The 21,011-nt window shown below is 44.1% G+C and overlaps 1 protein-coding gene across 3 annotated transcripts in view; it reads right to left on the reverse strand.

The window, feature by feature from the left end:
* LOC122946136 (kelch-like protein 23) overlaps window positions 1-20,286 on the reverse strand; it is an 80,310-nt gene extending 60,024 nt beyond the window's left edge. For all 3 annotated transcript variants that reach the window (XM_044305522.1, XM_044305531.1, XM_044305541.1), the window contains exon 1: window positions 19,136-20,286. In XM_044305522.1, the coding sequence (XP_044161457.1) occupies window positions 19,136-20,021 (886 nt within the window). In that variant the 5' untranslated portion in view covers window positions 20,022-20,286. The remainder of the gene's footprint in view (window positions 1-19,135) is intronic.
* Between the last annotated feature and the right edge of the window lie 725 nt (window positions 20,287-21,011).

The following is a 21,011-nucleotide window of genomic DNA, read 5'->3' on the forward strand; positions in this document are numbered from 1 at the left end:
CAACAATAGACGTCATCAGTGCCTGTGCTCTGATTGGCGCCGCGGCCGGAGGACATTCCCTTCACTGGGATCTGCCCCCCGCCCCCGGCAACAGCAGACGTCACGGGCACCCGATTTTTCTATTGGCCGCCTTAGAATCCCTCCCCCTGTGGATGTGGGGACTCGGCGCAGGCGCATATGGAATCGGAACATGCCGGTTTTTGGCGCCATTTCACCTCCTGACTGAGCGCGGTTTTCACATGGTCCCTCCCCCATCAGTAAGTATTATGTGATTTTATGTATAAACGATATGTTAATGATTCAATTAACTACACTGAACCACTTGATAGGCTGAACCCTAACACTGAAGTTATCTCACATGTTGATTTTTGTTGCTCTATTGATGGGAGACACACCCATTGAACCACTATTTAAAGGCACATGTCACTATATGATTTCATAGCTTGATAAAGACCAGAGATGGTTGAAACGTTGCTATTCCAATGCTGCTGTTACCAATAAAGTAACCAGCTTATTCACCAGAACTGAGGAGTGCTGTGGATTTTCTTTTTTATTTGTACACTTATGGGACCCCTAGCCAGGATCCTGATCCGCGAGCACCAACCTATCCAGGTTTCTATTGGCAACTGTCCCTATATTGGGACCTGGAGTGCTGCTTAACCCTCTTTTTTACATGTCCCAACAAGGCTGCAACGTCAGCAAGGAGGTGGCGGAGTCATGTTTTGTGCCGAAATTATGGGGAGAGAGCTAGTAGGCCCCTTTAGGGTCCCTGAAGGTATGAAATTTACCTTGGCATAGTACATAGAGTTTCTGACTGACCACTTTCTTCAAAAAGAAGAACCACGCCTACCGTAGAAAATGCATTTTCAATCATCTGCATATAGTGCATACATAGTAGATTTTCTCAGTGGCGTCGCCAGGGGGGGGGGCAGAGGGGGCCACGGCCCCCCTACATCGTGCTGTGCCCCCCCATGTGCCCCCCAACTAAAATGCCCCCCCCCCCAAGTGAGCCGCCGCTGCCGGGCACAGGGAGATGAGCGCTTCCATTGCGCTCATCGACATTGTAATCTGCCTGTGCCAGCGGAGGTGTAGAGGCCGGCGCAGGCATCAACGAGCCGCCTGAGCCTTACAGCGTGGGACACAGGCCGGAAGAGGCCTGCATCGCATCGCTGACACTGAGGTAAGTATAAGTGTTTTGTTTTAGTTTTTTTTACAATAGTGTTACTGGCACATTGGGGGGGCTTATTACAATACTGGCGCATGATGGGGGGGACTTAATACTGGCACATGATGATGGGGGAGACTTAATACTGGCACATGATGATGGGGGGACTTAATACTGGCACATGATGATGGGGGGACTTAATACTGACACATGATGATGGGAGGACTTAATACTGGCACATGATGATGGGGGGACTTAATACTGGCACATGATGGGGGGACTTAATACTGGCACATGATGGGGGGACTTAATACTGGCACATGATGGGGGGGACTTAATACTGGCACATGATGGGGGGCTTAATACTGGAACGATAGGGGGGCTTAATACTGGCACATGATGATGGGGGACTTAATACTGGCACATGATGGGGGGGACTTAAGTCCCCCCATCATGTGCCAGTATTAAGTCCCCCCATCATGTGCCAGTATTAAGTCCCCCCTATCATCATGTGCCAGTATTAAGCCCCCCCATCATGTGCCAGTATTAAGTCCCCCCCATCATCATGTGCCAGTATTAAGTCCCCCCCATCATCATGTGCCAGTATTAACTCCCCCCATCATCATGTGCCAGTATTAAGTCCCCCATCATCATGTGCCAGTATTAAGTCCCCCCATCATCATGTGCCAGTATTAAGTCCCCCCATCATCATGTGCCAGTATTACGTCCCCCCCATCATGTGCCAGTATTAATACTGGCACATGATGGGGAAGTAATACTGGCACATGATGATGGGGGGAGTTAATACTGGCACATGATGATGGGGGGGACTTAATACTGGCACATGATGGGGGGACTTAATACTGGCACATGATGGGGGGGCTTAATACTGGCACGTAATGGGGGGATTATTACTGGCACGTAATGGGGGGCTTATTACTGGCATGTAATGGGGGGGCTTATTACTGGCAAGCAATGGGGGGCTTATTACTGGCACATTGGGGGGCTTATTACTGGCACATTGGGGGGCTTATTACTGGCACATTGGGGGGCTTATTACTGGCACATTGGGGGGCTTTTTACTGGCACGTGATGGGGGCTTATTACTGGCACGTGATGGGGGCTTATTACTGGCACGTGATTGGGGCTCTTGTTACTGGCACGTGATGGGGGCTTATTATTGGCACATTGGGGGGCTCTTGTTACTGGCAGTGGCACGTTATTGAGGGCACTTTTTACTGGCACATTATTGGTGGGCACTATAGGGGCATCTACTGAGGCCACAAAGAAGGGGTGTTTTATATGGGGGGCTCTGTACATTAGCATTTTATACTGGGACACATTATGGTGGTTACTATGGAGAAGGGGAGAGAGGAGTACTATGGAGTCATCTACGGGGGGCACTAAGAAGGGGTATTTTATACTTGCAAATTATGGGGGACACTGAGGGCATCTACTGGGGCACGATATATGGGGCATTTTATACTGGTACATTATGGGGGGCACTAGCAGGAAGGGGGGAGAGGAGCACTATAGAGGCATTTACTGGGGGTACTATATAGGGGTATTTTATACTGGCACATTATGGGGGACATTAGCTCAACTGGGGGCATTACAAGGGGGTATGTTTTGCACGTTATAAGTAGAATTATTTCTACTGGGGGGCATTATGGTGGGTTTTATTACTCCCCCATGGTATGACCCCCTAGTAGCAGCACCAGCCTCTCCCTGCTCTGCTATCCCTCTGCCCATTCTCCAAATCCTTATTATGAAATCTTTCTCATTAGGATAAAACACAACAAGTGTTGAAGTGGCGTCTGAGATCCCCCAAAGGCCAAGCCAAGTAACTGTAAGTGTTCATGTGAAATATGTTTGTTATATATGTACACTCCTGTGAGAGACGGGGAGGGAGATCTGTGGATGACATTGTTATGGAGGGGGAAATGGGGATGACACTGTCATGGGGTGGATCTGTGGATGACACATATAGCATAAGATGCTATATATACGGTATGTGGCATCCACAGATCCCCCCCCCCCCCCCCCATAGCAGTGTCATCCACAGATCCCCCTCTCTATAAAAGTGTCATCCACAGACAGCTGGACTTTTCTTCCCTGTTGCGGTTTCAGTTATTGGGTAAAGTATCGCAGCATTTCTAAGCGTACTTGTGTAAATGTATCGTTGTTATAGCTGCCCCCCCCCTACTTTTGTCCTGGCCCCCAGTGTGCCCCCCAAAAATTTGAAAGCTAGAGACGCCACTGGATTTTCTGCGTGTAAACAGGCAGGCAGAACGTTGGGTAGGCAGGCAGGGGTCACCAGGGCAGAAATGGGGGTAGGCAAGGGGGTGGCCCTCTCCTTGTCCTCTGCCATTGAGGTAAATGTTAGGAGCTCCAAGACCTGGATGCCCCCTGCTGGCTGCCACCCTAGGCACTTAATCCTTTGTGTCAAATTGGAAATATGACTGTGCTGCTGGGACAGTATATTGTGCTGCACTGTGATATTTGGTTCTGCTGGGGCAGAACACTATTGTGCTGCATTGTAGTATTTGGTTAATTTGCTGGTACAGTATATTATGTTGTGCATTGGCATTTGGTCAGGCTGGGGCAGTATATTGTGCTGCACTGTAATATTTGGTCCTACTGAGTGAGTATATTGTGCTGTGTTTTGTATATCAGTACTCCAGATGGCGACTAAAATGGTCTCCAATGTGACTTAGAATTGTAAAATGGTGACAAGACTTCTGTGTGGACAGCCCAAAAGACATGGCTAACAAGGGTACATATGAAAATAGTGCTGAATATCAACAACAGGGCTCAAGATGGTGATCAAAATGGTCGCCAATGCGACTTAAAATTGTAAAATGGTGACAAGACTTTGTAGTCTTGTTGCCATTTGCGCCTAGACTTTGCCATTTGCGTGAAAAACACACAAAACAGAGCATGCTGCGATTTTCACGCAACGCACAAGTGATGCGTGAAAATCACTGCTCATCTGCACAGCCCCATAGAAATGAACAGGTCCGGATTCAGTGCGGGTGCAATGTGTTCATCTCACGCATCGCATCCGTGCGGAAATCTCGCCCGTATGAAAGAGGCCTTACAGTTCTGGAATGTATTGGATAACACTGACAGCATTATGTCAGTGTTATCCAGTATACTCCAGACCTCTATGGCCCCTTTCACATGAACAAGTTTTCCGCGTGGGTGCAATGCGTGATGTGAACGCATAGCACCTGCACTAAATCCTGACCCGTTAATTTCAATGGGTCTGTGTACATAAGCATTTTTTTTCAAGCATCAGTTCTGCATTGCATGAAAAGCGCAGCATGTTCTATATTCTGCGTTTTTCACGCAGCCCTGGCCCCATAAAAATGAATGGGGCTTCAGTGAAAACGCATTGCATCAGCAGAAAAAATTATTATTATTTATATATATATATATATATATATATACAGTTGCAAGACAAAAGTATATATATACAGTTGCAAGAAAAAGTATGTGAACCCTTTGGAATGATATGGATTTCTGCACAAATTGGTCATAAAATGTGATCTGATCTTCATCTAAGTCACAACACAGTCTGCTTAAACTAATAACACACAAAGAATTAAATGTTACCATGTTTATATTGAACACACCATGTAAACATTCACAGTGCAGGTGAAAAAAGTATGTGAACCCTTGGATTTAATAACTGGTTGAACCTACTTTGGCAGCAATAACTTCAACCAAACGTTTCCTGTAGTTGCAGATCAGACGTGCACAACAGTCAGGAGTAATTCTTGACCATTCCTCTTTACAGAACTGTTTCAGTCCTCTTTACAGAACTGTTTAAAAAAAATGGTTTGGGTAAAAGGTATAGCGTTTACAAACTATGGTACAAAAATTTGAATTTTCGCTTTTTGAAGCAGCTCTGACTTTCTGAGCACCTGTCATGTTTCCTGAGGTTCTACAATGCCCAGACAGTAGAAAACCCCCACAAATGACCCCATTTCGGAAAGTAGACACATGATGGGCATAGTGAGTTCATAGAACTTTTTATTTTTTGTCACAAGTTAGCAGAAAATGATGAATTTTTTTATCTTTTTTTTTTCCTTACAAAGTCTCATATTCCACTAACTTGTGACAAAAAATAAAAACTTCCATGAACTCACTATGCCCATCATGAAATACTTTGGGGTGTCTTCTTTCCAAAATGGAGTCACATGTGGGGTATTTATACTGCCCTGGCTTTTTAGGGGCCCAAATGCGTGAGAAGAAATCTGGGATCCAAATGTCTAAAAATGCCCTACTAAAAGGAATTTAGGCACCTTTGCGCATCTAGGCTGCAAAAAAGTGTCACACATGTGGTATCACCGTACTCGGGAGAAGTTAGGGAATGTGTTTTGGGGTGTCATTGTACATATACCCATGCTGGGTGAGATAAATATCTTGGCAAATGACAACTTTTCCCATTTTTTTATACAAAGTTGGCATTGGACCAAGATATTTATCTCACCCAGCATGGGTATATGTAAAATGACACCCCAAAACACATTGCCCTACTTCTCCTGAGTACGGCGATACCACATGTGTGACACTTTTTTGCAGCCTAGGTGGGCAAAAGGGCCCACATTCCAAAGAGCACCTTTCGGATTTCACAGGCCATTTTTTACAGTTTTTTATTTCAAACTACTTCGCACGCATTAGGGCCCCTAAAATGCCAGGGCAGTATAACTAACCCACAAGTGACCCCATTTTGGAAAGAAGACACCCCAAGGTATTTCGTGATGGGCATAGTGAGTTCATGGAAGTTTTTATTTTTTGTCACAAGTTAGTGGAATATGAGACTTTGTAAGAAAAAACTAAAAAAAAACATCATTTTCCGCTAACTTGTGACAAAAAATAAAAAATTCTAGGAACTCTCCATGCCCCTCACGGAATACCTTGGGTATCTTCTTTTCAAAATGGGGTCACTTGTGGGGTAGTTATACTGCCCTGGAATTTTAGGGGCCCAGATGCATGAGAAGTAGTTTGAAATCAAAATGTGTAAAAAATGCCCTGTGAAATCCAAAAGGTGCTCTTTGGAATGTGGGCCCCTTTGCCCACCTAGGCTGCAAAAAAGTGTCACACATGTGGTATTGCCGTACTCAGGAGAAGTTGGGGAATGTGTTTGGGGGTGTCATTTCACATATACCCATGCTGGGTGAGAGAAATATCTCGGCAAAAGACAACTTTTCCCATATTTTTATACAAAGTTGGCATTTGACCAAGATATTTATCTCACCCAGCATGAGTATATGTAAAATGACACCCCAAAACACATTCCCCAACTTCTCCTGAGTACGGCGATACCACATGTGTGACACTTTTTTGCTGCCTAGATGCTCAAAGGTGCCTAAATTCCTTTTAGTAGGGCATTTTTAGACATTTGGATCCCAGACTTCTTCTCACGCTTTAGGGCCCCTAAAAAGCCAGGGCAGCATAAATTTAATAAGGGGCATGCCGAGTTCATAGAAAAATAAAATTTGGGCACAAGTTAGCGGAAATTGATTTTTTTTTTGTTTTTTCTCACAAAGTCTCCCTTTCCGCTAACTTGAGACAAAAATTTCAATCTTTCATGGACTCAATATGCCCCTCAGCGAATACCTTGGAGTGTCTTCTTTCCAAAATGGTGTAATTTGTGGGGTGTTTGTACTGCCCTGGCATTTGAGGGTCTCCGCAATCATTACATGTATGGCCAGCATTAGGAGTTTTTGCTATTCTCCTTATATTGAGCATACGGGTAATGAGATTTTTTTTTTTCCGTTCAGCCTCAGGGCTGAAAGAAAAAATGAACGGCACAGATTTCTTCATTCGCATCGATCAATGTGGATAAAAAATCTCTGCCCAAAAAAAATAAAATGAGGGGAAAGGCGTCTGCCAGGACATAGGAGCTCCGCCCAACATCCATACCCACTTAGCTCGTATGCCCTGGCAAACCCGATTTCTCCATTCACATCAATCGATGTGGATGAATAAATCATTGCCGGGATTTTTTATTTTTATATATATACAAAGTGTTTGCCAAAGCATATGAACACCGCCGCCTCCTCAGCTCATATGCCTCGGCAAATGTATCTTTTACTGCAGAGGAGAAATCTCGTCTTGCAGCGCCGCATACACCGACTTTTGTCTAATCTGACAGCAGCGCAATGCTTCTGTCAGAATACACATCAGTGCTGCAGCTAGTCGATCGGTTGGTCCACCTGGAAGGTAAAAGAAAAAAAAAAAAAAAACAGGCCGCAACGCAATAAATTTATTAAATTTATAATAACTTTTGAACAGAACATATAAACTTTAACTTTTTGAACATAACGTTAACTTTTTTTGCTTACTGGTAATTATTATTTTTTTTTTACCTTTATAGGACAAACCTCTCCTTCCCCATGGGACAATGTGCAAAGCGCCAATCGCCCAAAGATGTGGCGAAGTACATTATGCACTTTGTCCCAGGTGAAAGGAGAGGTTTGCAGCAGCTCTGTGTGAATGTGCCCTAATAGCCCTGTGTGCTTGTCCTGTGAGATGTGATCCCTATGCTAAGTGTATCTGTGTGTGGTACTTCCGGAAACACTCTCCAAAGCATAGGGCAGGGTGGTCAGGGCAGTCAGGACAGAAATAGCGGGTGTCACGCCTTATTCCACTCCTGCTACAGACACAACATCTTTTTCAGGGTGACGGTTGGGTTGAGGTACCGGCAACGACACTGGGGAAATGTCGCTCGTGTAGACGGCTAACTACAATGGTGGATGGGGCCACAGAACCTCCTGGATACAGGAGGTTCTCGATGATCTCTTCCTGAACAAAACTATTATATGCAGCCAATTGAATTAAATATACACACACCTTCTTATACCAGCGTCTGGTGTGTCAGGAAACTAAATACGGAGCCAACATCTGGTCATTGAAGTCCACCCCTCCCATGAGCAAATTATAGTCGTGGACACAGAGGGGCTTTTCAATGACACTGGTTGCTCGCTCAATTTGGATTGTCGTGTCTGCGTGAATGGAGGAGAGCATGTAAACGTCACGCTTGTCTCTCCATTTCACCGTGAGCAGTTCTTCATTACACAAGGCAGCCCTCTCCCCCCTTGCAAGACGGGTGGTAACGAGCCGTTGGGGGAAGCCCGCACGACTAGTTTGCGCGGTGCCACAGCAGCCAATCTGTTCTAGGAACAAATACCTGAAGAGGGCCACACTTGTGTAGAAATTGCCCACATAAAGATGGTACCCCTTGCCAAATAAGGGTGACACCAAGTCCCAGACTGTCTTCCCACTGCTCCCCAGGTAGTCAGGGCAACCGACCGGCTCCAGGGTCTGATCTTTACCCTCATAGATCCAAAATTTGTGGGTATAGCCTGTGGCCCTTTCACAGAGCTTATACAATTTGACCCCATACCGGGCGCGCTTGCTTGGGATGTATTGTTTGAAGCCAAGGCGCCCGGTAAAATGTATAAGGGACTCGTCTACGCAGATGTTTTGCTCAGGGGTATACAAATCTGCAAATTTCTGGTTGAAGTGGTCTATGAGGGGCCGAATTTTGTGGAGCCGGTGGGTGGCCTCTGGGACGAGAGGTGCTATTGTCACTAAAGTGCAGGAAACGCAGGATGGCCTCAAATCGTGCCCTGGACATGGCAGCAGAGAACATGGGCATGTGATGAATTGGGTTCGTGGACCAATATGACCGCAATTCATGCTTTTTGGTTAGACCCATGTTGAGGAGAAGGCCCAGAATTTTTTTAATTCGGAAACTTGGACTGGTTTCCACCGGAAAGGCTGGGCATAATAGCTTCCCGGGTTGGCGGTTATAAATTGTGTGGCATACCGGTTTGTTTCTGCCACGACTATGTCCAAGAGCTCCGCAGTCAAAAACAGCTGAAAAAATCCCAGGGCCGCACCGATCTGAGCTGTCTCAACCCGAACTCTAGACTGGGCGGTGAAAGGGGGAACTAATGGTGTGGCTGAAGTTGGGGACTGCCAATCAGGATTTGCCAGCACCTCAGGGACTCTAGGGGGTCTACGGGCCTGTCTGTGCAGTGGCTGCAACGGGGTAACTATTGCACGTGCCACCGTACCGGCTTCAACTGCCCTTCTGGTGCTCGCCACTTCACCATGTTGTACGGCAGTGCTGGTACTAGGTCCAGGGAGGGCTGCGCTGCTGGTGTATGCCTCACCACTTAATCCGACAGCGCCAGCCCCACTCTGCTGCCCTTGAAGCGGATCCTGCGCAACCTGTGGTCTAGCAACATGGGGCCGGGTACACCTGGTGCTATCAGGGACCTCAACCTCCTCGTCCGCACTTTGGGTCAGACTGCCACTGCTTTCTACAGGTTCATATTCTGACCCGCTAGATTCATCAGATGAGGGTTCCCATTCCTCATCCGACTGGGTCAGAAGCCTGTAGGCCTCTTCAGAAGAATACCCCCTGTTTGACATTTGGACTACTAAATTTAGGGGTATTCCCTGAGACTACCCAAGAAAAAAAGCAAACCTGTCTTACAAATGGGAGGCTAGCGAAGTACCGGAGGCTGCTGCGATTGATAAAAAATATCAAAACTGATTTTTTTTATCGCCGCAGCGCTTGGAAAGTGATTGTGCAGTGATAAAAAAATAAATAAAAATGTTGACACTGCGGCGGGGCGGGCGTGGGTGAACTCACGTGTGGGCGACCGATCAGGCCTGATCGGGCAAACACTGCGTTTTGGGAGGAGGGCGAGCTAATTTGACACTAATACTATTATAGATCTGACTGTGATCAGTTTTGATCACTTACAGATACTATAAAAGTACAAATGCTGATTAGCGATACGCTAATCAGCGAATCAGTGACTGCGGTGCGGTGGGCTGGGCGCTAGCCGATTGCTAACTACAAGGGGCCTAAACTATCCTAAAACCTATCAGTCAATACCAGTGGAAAAAAAAGTGACAGTTTACACTGATCACTTTTTTCCTTTCACTAGGTGATTGACAGGGGCGATCAAGGGGGTGATTTGGGGTGATGGGGGGTGATCTGGGGCTAAGTGTGCTGTTGGTGTGTACTCACTGTGTGCTCCTCTGCTGAGACCAACCGACGAAAAGGACCAGCAGAGGAGCACAGCAGCCATTTAACACATTATATTTACAAATATAATGTGTTAACTGGCTTCTGATTAGTTTTTTTTTAAATCATCAGCTTGCCAGCCACGATCATTGGCTGGCAAGCTGATGACGTGACCCCCCTCTAACTTTTGCCGGCCCGCGATGCGCATGCGCTGGCCGGCTAAGCGCGTCATCTCGCGTCTTGCGAGATGACGCATATATGCGTGACTGTGCCTGAGACAGCCAACTGCGAACCTGCATTAGGCGGTCCGGAAGGCGGTTAAAACACTTTGACTTATCCAGGCCATTCTGAGATAGTTTTTTCGTCACATATTGTACTTCATGACACTGGTAAAATGAAGTAAAAAAAAAAAACATTTTTATTTATTAAAAAATACCCAATTTACCAACATTTTTTTAAAAATAGCAAATTTCCAAGTTTCAATTTCTCTACTTCTATAATACATAGTAATACCTACAAAAATAGTTATTACTTTACATTACCCATATGTCTACTTCATGTTTGGATCAATTTGGGAATGACATTTTATTTTTGGGTGATGTTACAAGGCTTAGAAGTTTAGAAGAAAATCTTGAAATTTTTCAGAAATTTTCAAAAACCCACTCTTTAGGGACCAGTTCAGGTGTGAAGTCACTTTGTGAGGCTTACATAATAGAAACCACCCAAAATGACCCCATTCTAGAAACTACACCCCTCAAGGTATTCAAAACTGATTTTACAAACGTCGTTAAGACTTTAGGTGTTCCACAAGAATTAATAGCAAATGGTGATAACATTTCAGAATCTAGATTTTTTGGCAAATTTTCCATTTTAATCAATTTTTTCCAGTAACAAAGCAAGGGTTAACAGCCAAACAAACTGCTATATTTATTGCCTCAATTCTGTAGTTTGCAGAAACACCCCATATGTGGCAGTAAACTACTGTACTGGCACACAGTAGGGCGTAGAGGGAAAGGTGCACCGTATGGTTTTTGGAAGGCAGATTTTGCTGGACTGGTTTATTTACACCATGTCACATTTGAAGCCCCCCTGATGCACCCCTAGAGTACAAACTCCATAAAAGTGACCCCATCTAAGAAACTACAACCCTCAAGGTTTTCAAAATTGATTTTGCAAACTTTGTTAACCCTTTAGGTGTTGCACAAGAGTTATCGGCAAATGGAGATGAAATTTGAGAATTTAAATTTTTGGGCAAATTTTACATTTTAATCCATTTTTTCCAGTAACAAAGCAAGGGTTAACAGCCAAACAAAACTCATTATTTATGGCCCTGATTCTGTAGTTTACAGAAACACCCCATATGTGGTCGAAAACTGCTGTACGGGCACACGGCAGGGCGCAGAAGGAAAGGAATGCCATACGGATTTTGGAAGGCAGATTTTGTTGGACTGTTTTTTTAGACACCATGTCCCATTTGAAGCCCCCCTGATGCACCCCTAGAGTAGAAACTTCCAAAAAGTGACCCCATTTTAGAAACTATGGGATAGGGTGGAAGTTTTGTTGGTACTAGTTTAGGGTACATATCATTTTTGGTTGCTCTATATTACACTTTTTGTGAGGCAAGGTAACAAGAAATAGCTTTTTTGGCACCGTTTTTATTTTTTTTGTTATTTACAACATTAATCTGACAGGTTAGATCATGTGGTATTTTTATAGAGTAGGTTGTCACGGATGCGGCGATACCTAAGATGTATACAGTTCTTTTTATTTATGTAAGTTTTACACAATGATTTCATTTTTGAAACAAAAAAAATCATGTTTTAGTGTCTACATAGTCTAAGAGCCATAGTTTTTTCAGTTTTTGGGCGATTATCTTAGGTAGGGTCTCATTTTTTGTGGGATGAGATTTTGGTTTGATTGGCACTATTTTGGGGTGCATATTACTTTTTGATCGCTTGCTATTACACTTTTTGTGACATAAGATGAAAAAAATGGCTTTTTTTACACTATTTTTATTTTTATTTTTTTACGGTGTTCATCTGAAGGGTTAGGTCATGTGATATTTTCATATAGCCGGTCGATACGGAGATACCCAATATGTATACTTTTTTTTATTTATGTAAGTTTTACACAATGATTTCATTTTTGGTACTATTTTGGCGTACATGCGACTTTTTTTATCACTTTTATTACCTTTTTTGGGAAGTAAGGTGGGCAAAATTAAAATTTCCTCATACTTTTTATTTTTTATTTTTATGGCGTTCATCGCGCGGGGAAAGTAACAGGACCGTTTTATAGATCAGGTCGTTACAGACGCGGCGATACCTAATATGTGTAGTGTATTTTATTTTTTATTTTTTTATTCAGTGATAAATGTTTTTTTTTTATCTTTACTTTTTTCACTTTTCTTTACATTTTTTTGACCCAGGCCCACTTGGTTCTTGAAGATCCAGTGGGTCTGATGTCTGTATAATACAGTACAGTACACTATATAGTGTATTGTACTGTATTTTACTTACACTTTGTCTGAACAGATACAGTTGCAAGAAAAAGTATGTGAACCCTTTGGAATGATATGGATTTCTGCACAAATTGGTCATAAAATGTGATCTGATCTTCATCTAAGTCACAACAATAGACAATCCCAGTCTGTTTAATTTAATAACACACAAAGAATTAAATGTTACCATGTTTTTATTGAACACACCATGTAAACATTCACAGTGCAGGTGGAAAAAGTATGTGAACCCCTAGACTAATGACATCTCCAAGAGCTAATTGGAGTGAGGTGTCAGCCAACTGGAGTCCAATCAATGAGATGAGATTGGAGGTGTTGGTTACAGCTGCCCTGCCCTATAAAAAACACACACCAGTTCTAGGTTTGCTTTTCACAAGAAGCATTGCCTGATGTGAATGATGCCTCGCACAAAAGAGCTCTCAGAAGACCTACGATTAAGAATTGTTGACTTGCATAAAGCTGGAAAGGGTTATAAAAGTATCTCCAAAAGACTTGCTGTTCATCAGTCCACGGTAAGACAAATTGTCTATAAATGGAGAAAGTTCAGCACTGCTGCTACTCTCCCTAGGAGTGGGCGTCCTGTAAAGATGACTTCAAAAGCACAGCGCAGAGTGCTCAATGAGGTGAAGAAGAATCCTAGAGTGTCAGCTAAAGACTTACAAAAGTCTCTGGCATATGCTAACATCCCTGTTAGCGAATCTACGATACGTAAAACACTAAACAAGAATGGATCTCATGGGAGGATACCACAGAGGAAGCCACTGCTGTCCAAAAAAAACATTGCTGCATGTTTACAGTTTGCACAAGAGCACCTGGATGTTCCACAGCAGTACTGGCAAAATATTCTGTGGACAGATGAAACCAAAGTTGAGTTGTTTGGAAGAAACACACAACACTATGTGTGGAGAAAAAGAGGCACAGCACACCAACATCAAAACCTCATCCCAACTGTGAAGTATGGTGGTGGGGGCATCATGGTTTGGGGCTGCTTTGCTGCGTCAGGGCCTGGACGGATTGCTATCATCGAAGGAAAAATTAATTCCCAAGTTTATCAAGACATTTTGCAGGAACTTAAGGCCATCTGTCCACCAGATGAAGCTCAACAGAAGATGGATGTTGCAACAGGACAACGACCCAAAGCATAGAAGTAAATCAACAACAGAATGGCTTAAACAGAAGAAAATATACCTTCTGGAGTGGCCCAGTCAGAGTCCTGACCTCAACCCAACTGAGATGCTGTGGCATGACCTCAAGAAAGCGATTCACACCAGACATCCCAAGAATATTGCTGAACTGAAACAGTTCTGTGAAGAGGAATGGTCAAGAATTACTCCTGACCGTTGTGCACGTCTGATCTGCAACTACAGGAAACGTTTGGTGGAAGTTATTGCTGCCAAAGGAGGTTCAACCAGTTATTAAATCCAAGGGTTCACATACTTATTCCACCTGCACTGTGAATGTTTACATGGTGTGTTAAAGAAAAACATGGTAACATTTAATTCTTTGTGTGTTATTAGTTTAAGCAGACTGTGATTGTCTATTGTTGGGACTTACATGAAGATCAGATCACATTTTATGACCAATTTCTGCCGAAATCCATATCATTCCAAAGGGTTCACATACTTTTTCTTGCAACTGTATATGCCTTTAGCACAGATCTGTCTGGGGGCTGCAAAGGCACAGCAGCCCCCCGATGGGAGAGGGAGGGCGCTCCCCGACTGTTAACCCTTTCCATACAGCGGTCAGTACGGACCGCGGTATGGAAAGGGTTAAATGGCTGACACAGGACAGATGTCAGCCGTTTATACCAGATTGTCAGCAATGTGCTGACACTCTGGTATACCCACTGGATATCAATGAATATTCAAGAGGAGGCGGGCGGGGGATCGCGATTCCGCCTGCCGCACCGCCCGCCTTCTGCACCGCCTGCACCGACCTGCAACCCCCCCCCCCCCTGCACCACCCGCCGGCATAAAATCATTCAGGGGTGCAGGGGGTGAAAAAATCTTTATTTTGGGGATTTTAAAGTTTCTGATCCCCGCATTCAGGGACCGCGGGGATCAGAAACTGCAGAAAGCGCTGAAGGTTTGCTGCAATCGCCGATACAGGGGTCATATGACTCCCCCCCCGGTGTTGTGACAGGATGCCCGCTGAATGATTTCAGCAGGCATCCTGTTCCGATTAACCCCCGCAGCGCCGCAATCGCGTTTTAAACTCATGACGTACCAGTACGTCATGTGTCCTTAAGGACTCGGGAAACATGCCGTATCGGTACGTCATGTGTCCTTAAGGGGTTAAACGGTTTGTATACACTAATTTCTGAGACTGGCAGGACCTTTGTTGGTGATCATACTTACCTGATCCCCAGTTCGGGGTCCTGGCTCGTTTGCTCCACAGCCCACATTGCTTGTCTTGAGTCTCTTCATGAAAACGTCCTGTTTGACGCCGTTACAGACAATAACTGATCACTACTTCCCTTGCATTATGTTAAATGGTCATGTGATGCAAGGGGAGCAGATCTCCACTGTGGCCAGTGATAGGCTGCAGTGGCATTAAGATAAAAGTTTTCATGGAGAAACCGAAGACAAGCAGCGGAGGCCTGGAAGTGAATGAGCCAAGGCCTAGCACCTAGGGATCAAGGAAGTATGATCAGCAATGCAAATCTGGCTAGTCTGAGAGTTCATAGAAATTAGTGCACAACCCCTTTAACTGTGTGGGCTGTAGCCTAGGAAACCTCATGCTCCTAAGCATCCCAATTTTTATGTTATTTTTTGGATGGAACACTACAGTAGCTATGGGGTTGAGAGTAGGTGGGGGCTTTAATGGAGGAAAAGTGAGGGGGTGTAATGCAGTACGGTGAGCCTCAATATTGATGGGTTAGAACAGGGATGTCAAACTCGTGGCCCTCCAGCTGTTGCAAAACTACAACTCCCATCATGCCTGGGCATACTACAGCTATCAGGGAATGATGGGAGTTGTAGTTTTGCAACATCTGGAGGGCCATTAGTTTGACATCCATGGGTTAGAAGAACTAATCAAAAGGAAAGACAAATGGGCAACTACACAAGGCTCCTTGATATTTAATTTAGTCTGGAGCACTGTATATGATTCTGCTCTAGAACCAAATATACTGCCCCTCTATTGCTGGCTCCTCCTACTTGAGTTGAATCTGCCTACTTATGTTGGCCCAACCTTCTTTCAGTCTGGACCTACTTACCAAATAGGGCCACTTTTAGTTTTTTTCCAAGGCCACTTTAAATTCTCATTCTGCCCTTGTGTGGCTACACTTTCACTCCTGTTTTCCTTGGTTTCTCATCAACTAGTAGCCATTGATAGAACTAAATGCTGAATTACCATGAACAATTAGAAAAATTCCCTAGTTACCAGATACCACCCATTGCCTAGCATACAATTATTCAGTGATCCACTTCATCACAAAGTAAGTAAATCTTTTTCTATCCGATGAACATCTCTTTCACATATCCTTTATTCCCAATACTGGGAGAGTCTATTTAGAGTTATACATCCATGAGAACCTTGGTTTGGGGTTCATAACATGCATGTTTTCATTTTTTTTTTTGGGGGGGGGGGGGGGGGTTCTATGATCTAATGGTTTGGCAGGTCAAGCAAGTACCCTGCCACTCCATTTACTCTCTATAGGATGGATGCAAATAGACAAGCACTGTACTTGGCTATCTCCGGCAGTCCCATAGAGAATGAATGGTAGAACACAGGCGCGACCTACTGCTTGATCAGATTGGGGGACTGAGACCCCCTTTCTTTGGTGGGGGTCCCAGTGGTTTGGGATCCTGTACATAAAGGATAACTCGAAAACTGGGTACAACCACTTTAAAGAGTCACTAGCTGAGCTGGGACCCCAATGATCCCTTAAACCAGGGAAGAGAAGATTGTGCATAGCGTGATCTTTCTCCTCGCTGTTGAGGATGGAACTGAAACTGGCCCATAGACTTCTATGAAGCCCTTCTCATGCAGAGAGGAGAGAGCTCTATGCGCATGCTTTTCTCCCCTCATTCTACAGACAGGTGGGGGTCTCAGTGCTCAAACCCCCACCGATCAAAAATTTTTGATATGTCTCTTTCGAAAAGTTTGAAACGTTATAGACCCTTAAAGGGGTTGTCCGGGTTCAGAGCTGAACCCAGACATACCTCCATTTTCACCCCGGCAGCCCCCTGACATGAGCATCGGAGCAGTTCATGCTCCAATGCTCTCCTTTGCCCTGCGCTAAATGGCGCAGGGCAAAGGCATTTTTTGGTGATCCGGTGACATACCGGGGCTCTCCATGGGGCTGCCAGGAACCCCGGTGACGCCACCGGCACTGATGGGCGGGATTTAGCGCTGCCCTAGCCAGTAAAACGGCTAGGGCAGCGCTAAAGCCCACCCATCAGAGCCGGTGATGTCACCGAACACACTGCCGGGCGGAAGTTTCCACCCTGCAGTGTGTTATTGAAAACAAAAGAGCCCTTGCCCTGCGCGATTTAGCGCAGGGCAATGGAGCGCATCGGAGCATCAGATGCTCCGATGCTAGCCTCAGGAGGGCTACCTGGGTGAAAATAAGGGTATGTCCGGCTTCAGCTCTGAACCCGGACAACCCCTTTAAAGGAAAAAATATAATATTTGTTTTTTTTTTTAATTCAAACATTATCTGTCTGTGATCATATTTAGGAGATTTACTGCAATTTTAGAGGGGTTGTACAGCCATATTCTCCCATCTTATCTGACTTCAGGTGTCTAGAGATGCAACCACATGCTGGGAGTTCTTGTTGCCTTGACAACTCCTAGAGAGTATCATGCACTAGTCTCATCAATTAGTAATAGACCTGTACATGATACTTACTAGCTGTTGGATGGATGATAAGGCAACTCAACCTCTCAACAAGCAGATGCATCTTGCCACACCCAACGTCAGATCAAGCTCCCTTAGGCTGGGTTCAGACCTGAGCGTGTTACAGCACGTTCCTAAGCGCTGTAAAACGCTCAACAGGCAAGAACCAATGATTCCCTATGGGAATGGTTCTCACCTGAGCGTTTTACAGCATGTACGATCACGCTGTAAAGCGCCCGACGCCCCAAGGAGTACAGGAGCTTCTTTGGGTCGTCTTGTCACGCGTTCCCGTACATAGACTTCCGGGAACGCGCGACAATGGGCGTTCGCTTGTTCCGGAGCCGCGATTGTAAACGCGCATACAATCGCGCATAAAGAGCGCTCCATCCCGAACACTCAGGTATGAACGCAGCCTTAAAGGGGTTGTCCAAGTTATGAAAAAAAATAATATAGCACTGAAAATCTGATGGGCAGCAATATATAACTAAGCTAAGCAAGTTTTATGCAAAAAATATATATATATATTTCCTCATTTCCGTGGTTCTTTTCTGGCCCTTTGTTTACATGCAATAAAAACAATCTCTGCCCCTCCCCCTGCTCTGCTAAGGGAGTGAATACAAGAGCTGCCCTGAGTGACGTGTCTGCCCCTCCCCCTGCTCTGCTAAGGGAGTGAATACAAGAGCTTCCCTGAGTGACATGTCTGCCTTCTGGGAGACTCAGCAAAATGTTGTATGTGTAGAAATACAAGTCCCAGCTGTATAATGACACTGCTAAGGGAGTGGAAACAAATGCTGCCCTGAGGGTTGGGAGAATCAACAGCAACTTGTAAGTGTAGAACTACAAGTCCCAGCTGTATAATGACACTGCTAATACACACAGGATCTTCCCCCTACCTTCTTGTGCAATGCTCTCTCTAGTCTGTCAGCTCCTGTGCCCAGAATTGTCACTTCTGTGCAGCTGAAGGGGTTAAGAATCCTAGGAGAGAGCAGACAGCCCGGCAGTGAAGGGGGGCGTGGCCAGCACAGTGATGTCTCGTTTGCAGGATTGTGCAACAAACTTTATCAGAGCAGGGAGAGAAGCTGACATCACAGGTCATGTGACCCTCAGTGAAATCTGATAAACCAGGCACTGCAGATAAAGTGAGTTAATTGTAAAGTTGTTATATTTGCCTAGTTAGGAACATAGAAAGAACAAAAAAATAACTCGGACAACCTCTTTAAACGCTGCAGGTTTTATAACTTCATCCAGATGTTGAAAGTACATGGATGAGAGTCGGTTTGAGGTTGTGGCTTCTCAACTGCTAAATATGAAAATGAACTTATAACTGGCATAGAAAAGTATAGAATTGGATATCATTTATACAGAAAATGAATAAAAATCTATTATCAGAATTTTTGTATGAAATAGAACCTAAAGTATCTGCCAGTACTGAATGTGTGATTATACATCACAAATCAGTGTGCCATAAGATGTACCACCTATGATTCTGCCATCATAACATGAAACATTCATATTGCATGATATATATGATGATTATATTTTGAGAGTTACCTACTGTGGCCACTGCATACTGGGTAAGGTTTTTACGTTGTAAAAGGGAGCATGCTTTCCATGTATTAGTTTTAGGCAGATAGATATACAGTTCTTGCTCTTCTTTTTCATGTTTTCCACCAAGGACATACAAGGTCTCATACGTTCTGCTGGCTGAAATCATATTGCCCATGGTGCTCCATGTAATAGGTGGATTACTATTCAAGGCTTCTAAAAGCCTGAAGTAGGTGTCTTGCCCTTTTGATCTTTGAATTCGTTTGACGAGAGCATTGAGGAAGGTGAGGCTAAGGAATGCAGGTCTCACCAATGCAACTAACTCTTCAAAATTCTTCTCTCGTATGGTGTCCATCAGAACCCATTTCATAACAGCTTCAAACACAACATCTTCATTTGATACATATAAATCATCAGATTGTAGCAACACTTCTAGAGTTTCCTTATCTAGTTGACTGAATTCATCTTCATAGTCATTCATAAGCTCAGATAAGTGGGTGACAGCAACATGAACAGCAGATTCATAAAGATCTACACATCCATATTGCTGGGCATAAGATATCATACCCAAGCAGTTGGACACTTTTAGTTCATGAACTAGAAATGCAATGCAGAACAGCTTAGCTTGCCTCAAATCTAGAAAATCTGCCGTTTCCAGGAGATTTGTGACATTTCCTTGGTTAAGTTCCATACTCCCATTTTTTACAAAGTCTAATAGCGTCTGAAAACATTCCTTGTTTACGCCATTGAGATGAATGTGTCGTAATGTACTCTCTTTAAATCCTCCATAAAACAATATTTGGAAATAACTACTTTCTGCCGCCAACACAGATTTCTCCACTTGGAACAGCTTCCTGTCAACTTCAAGAATGACTTCGTTCAACTCATCCATTGCTTATAGAAGTGCTTATGGCATGCTACTGATCAGGAAAACTAATGAACATAAGGTCAAATCTACACACAACTCACTGCTCAAAACCACAGCAACATGACCGCTTGTTGAGAAAGGTTCCCGTTCCACAGGTCCTAATTTTGCTGACGGAAAGGAAGCTTCCAATACACAGTGACTTGTAAATTCTGAAGACGCTTGTAGCCTGTGTCTAAGTTTAACTATTGAATACTCAGCAGTTCCAAAAATAGCCTGCTTTTCTAACTTCTGCTCCTGTCTTTCACTTTCAAAAAGAATCTTTGATGGGATGAGGGTGGGTTCACATTGTGTTTTTCCCCATCTGTCTAACGTATACAAAAACTATACATTAAACGGATGCCTCCGACAGATGCCATACAGTGGCATTTGTTCACCATAAAGTTCCACTGTCAAAAAAAAAAAAAAAAGATACCATTTCCATTGTAAAAAAACAGTATACTTTTTTTTTTATCGGACACTGCAGCATACAAAAACGTGGTTTACTGTGTTTTTATCCTTTTTTTAGCGTATACGTCAAACGGAATTATAGAATGCAATGTGAACCCACCCTAAGTCAAGTCAACTCAAACCAAAAATAAAATTAAACTGCATTCATATTTTTTTACATGATTTTAATCACATTCTAGATAAAAATTGGTTTTCTGAGTGTTTTATACTGATGACCTATCCTTAGGATAGGTCATTAGTATGTGATCAATATGGGTCCGACATCTGGCACCCCTGATGATTAGCTATTTGAAGAGGCAACAACTCTCCTCACAGTTTACCAAGCAGAGCGCAGTCCACTGGATAGCGGCTGCGCTTGGTATGTCAGCTTAGGCTACTTTCATAGTAGCGTTTTAGTTTTCTGGTATTGAGATCCGTCATAGGGGCTCAATACCGGGGAAAAAAACTCTTTCCGTTTTGTACCCATTCATTGTCAATGAGGAAAACACTGAACTAAAAAGAACGGAA

The sequence above is a fragment of the Bufo gargarizans genome, chromosome 1 (assembly GCF_014858855.1).
Source record: "Bufo gargarizans isolate SCDJY-AF-19 chromosome 1, ASM1485885v1, whole genome shotgun sequence".
NCBI lineage: Eukaryota > Metazoa > Chordata > Amphibia > Anura > Bufonidae > Bufo > Bufo gargarizans.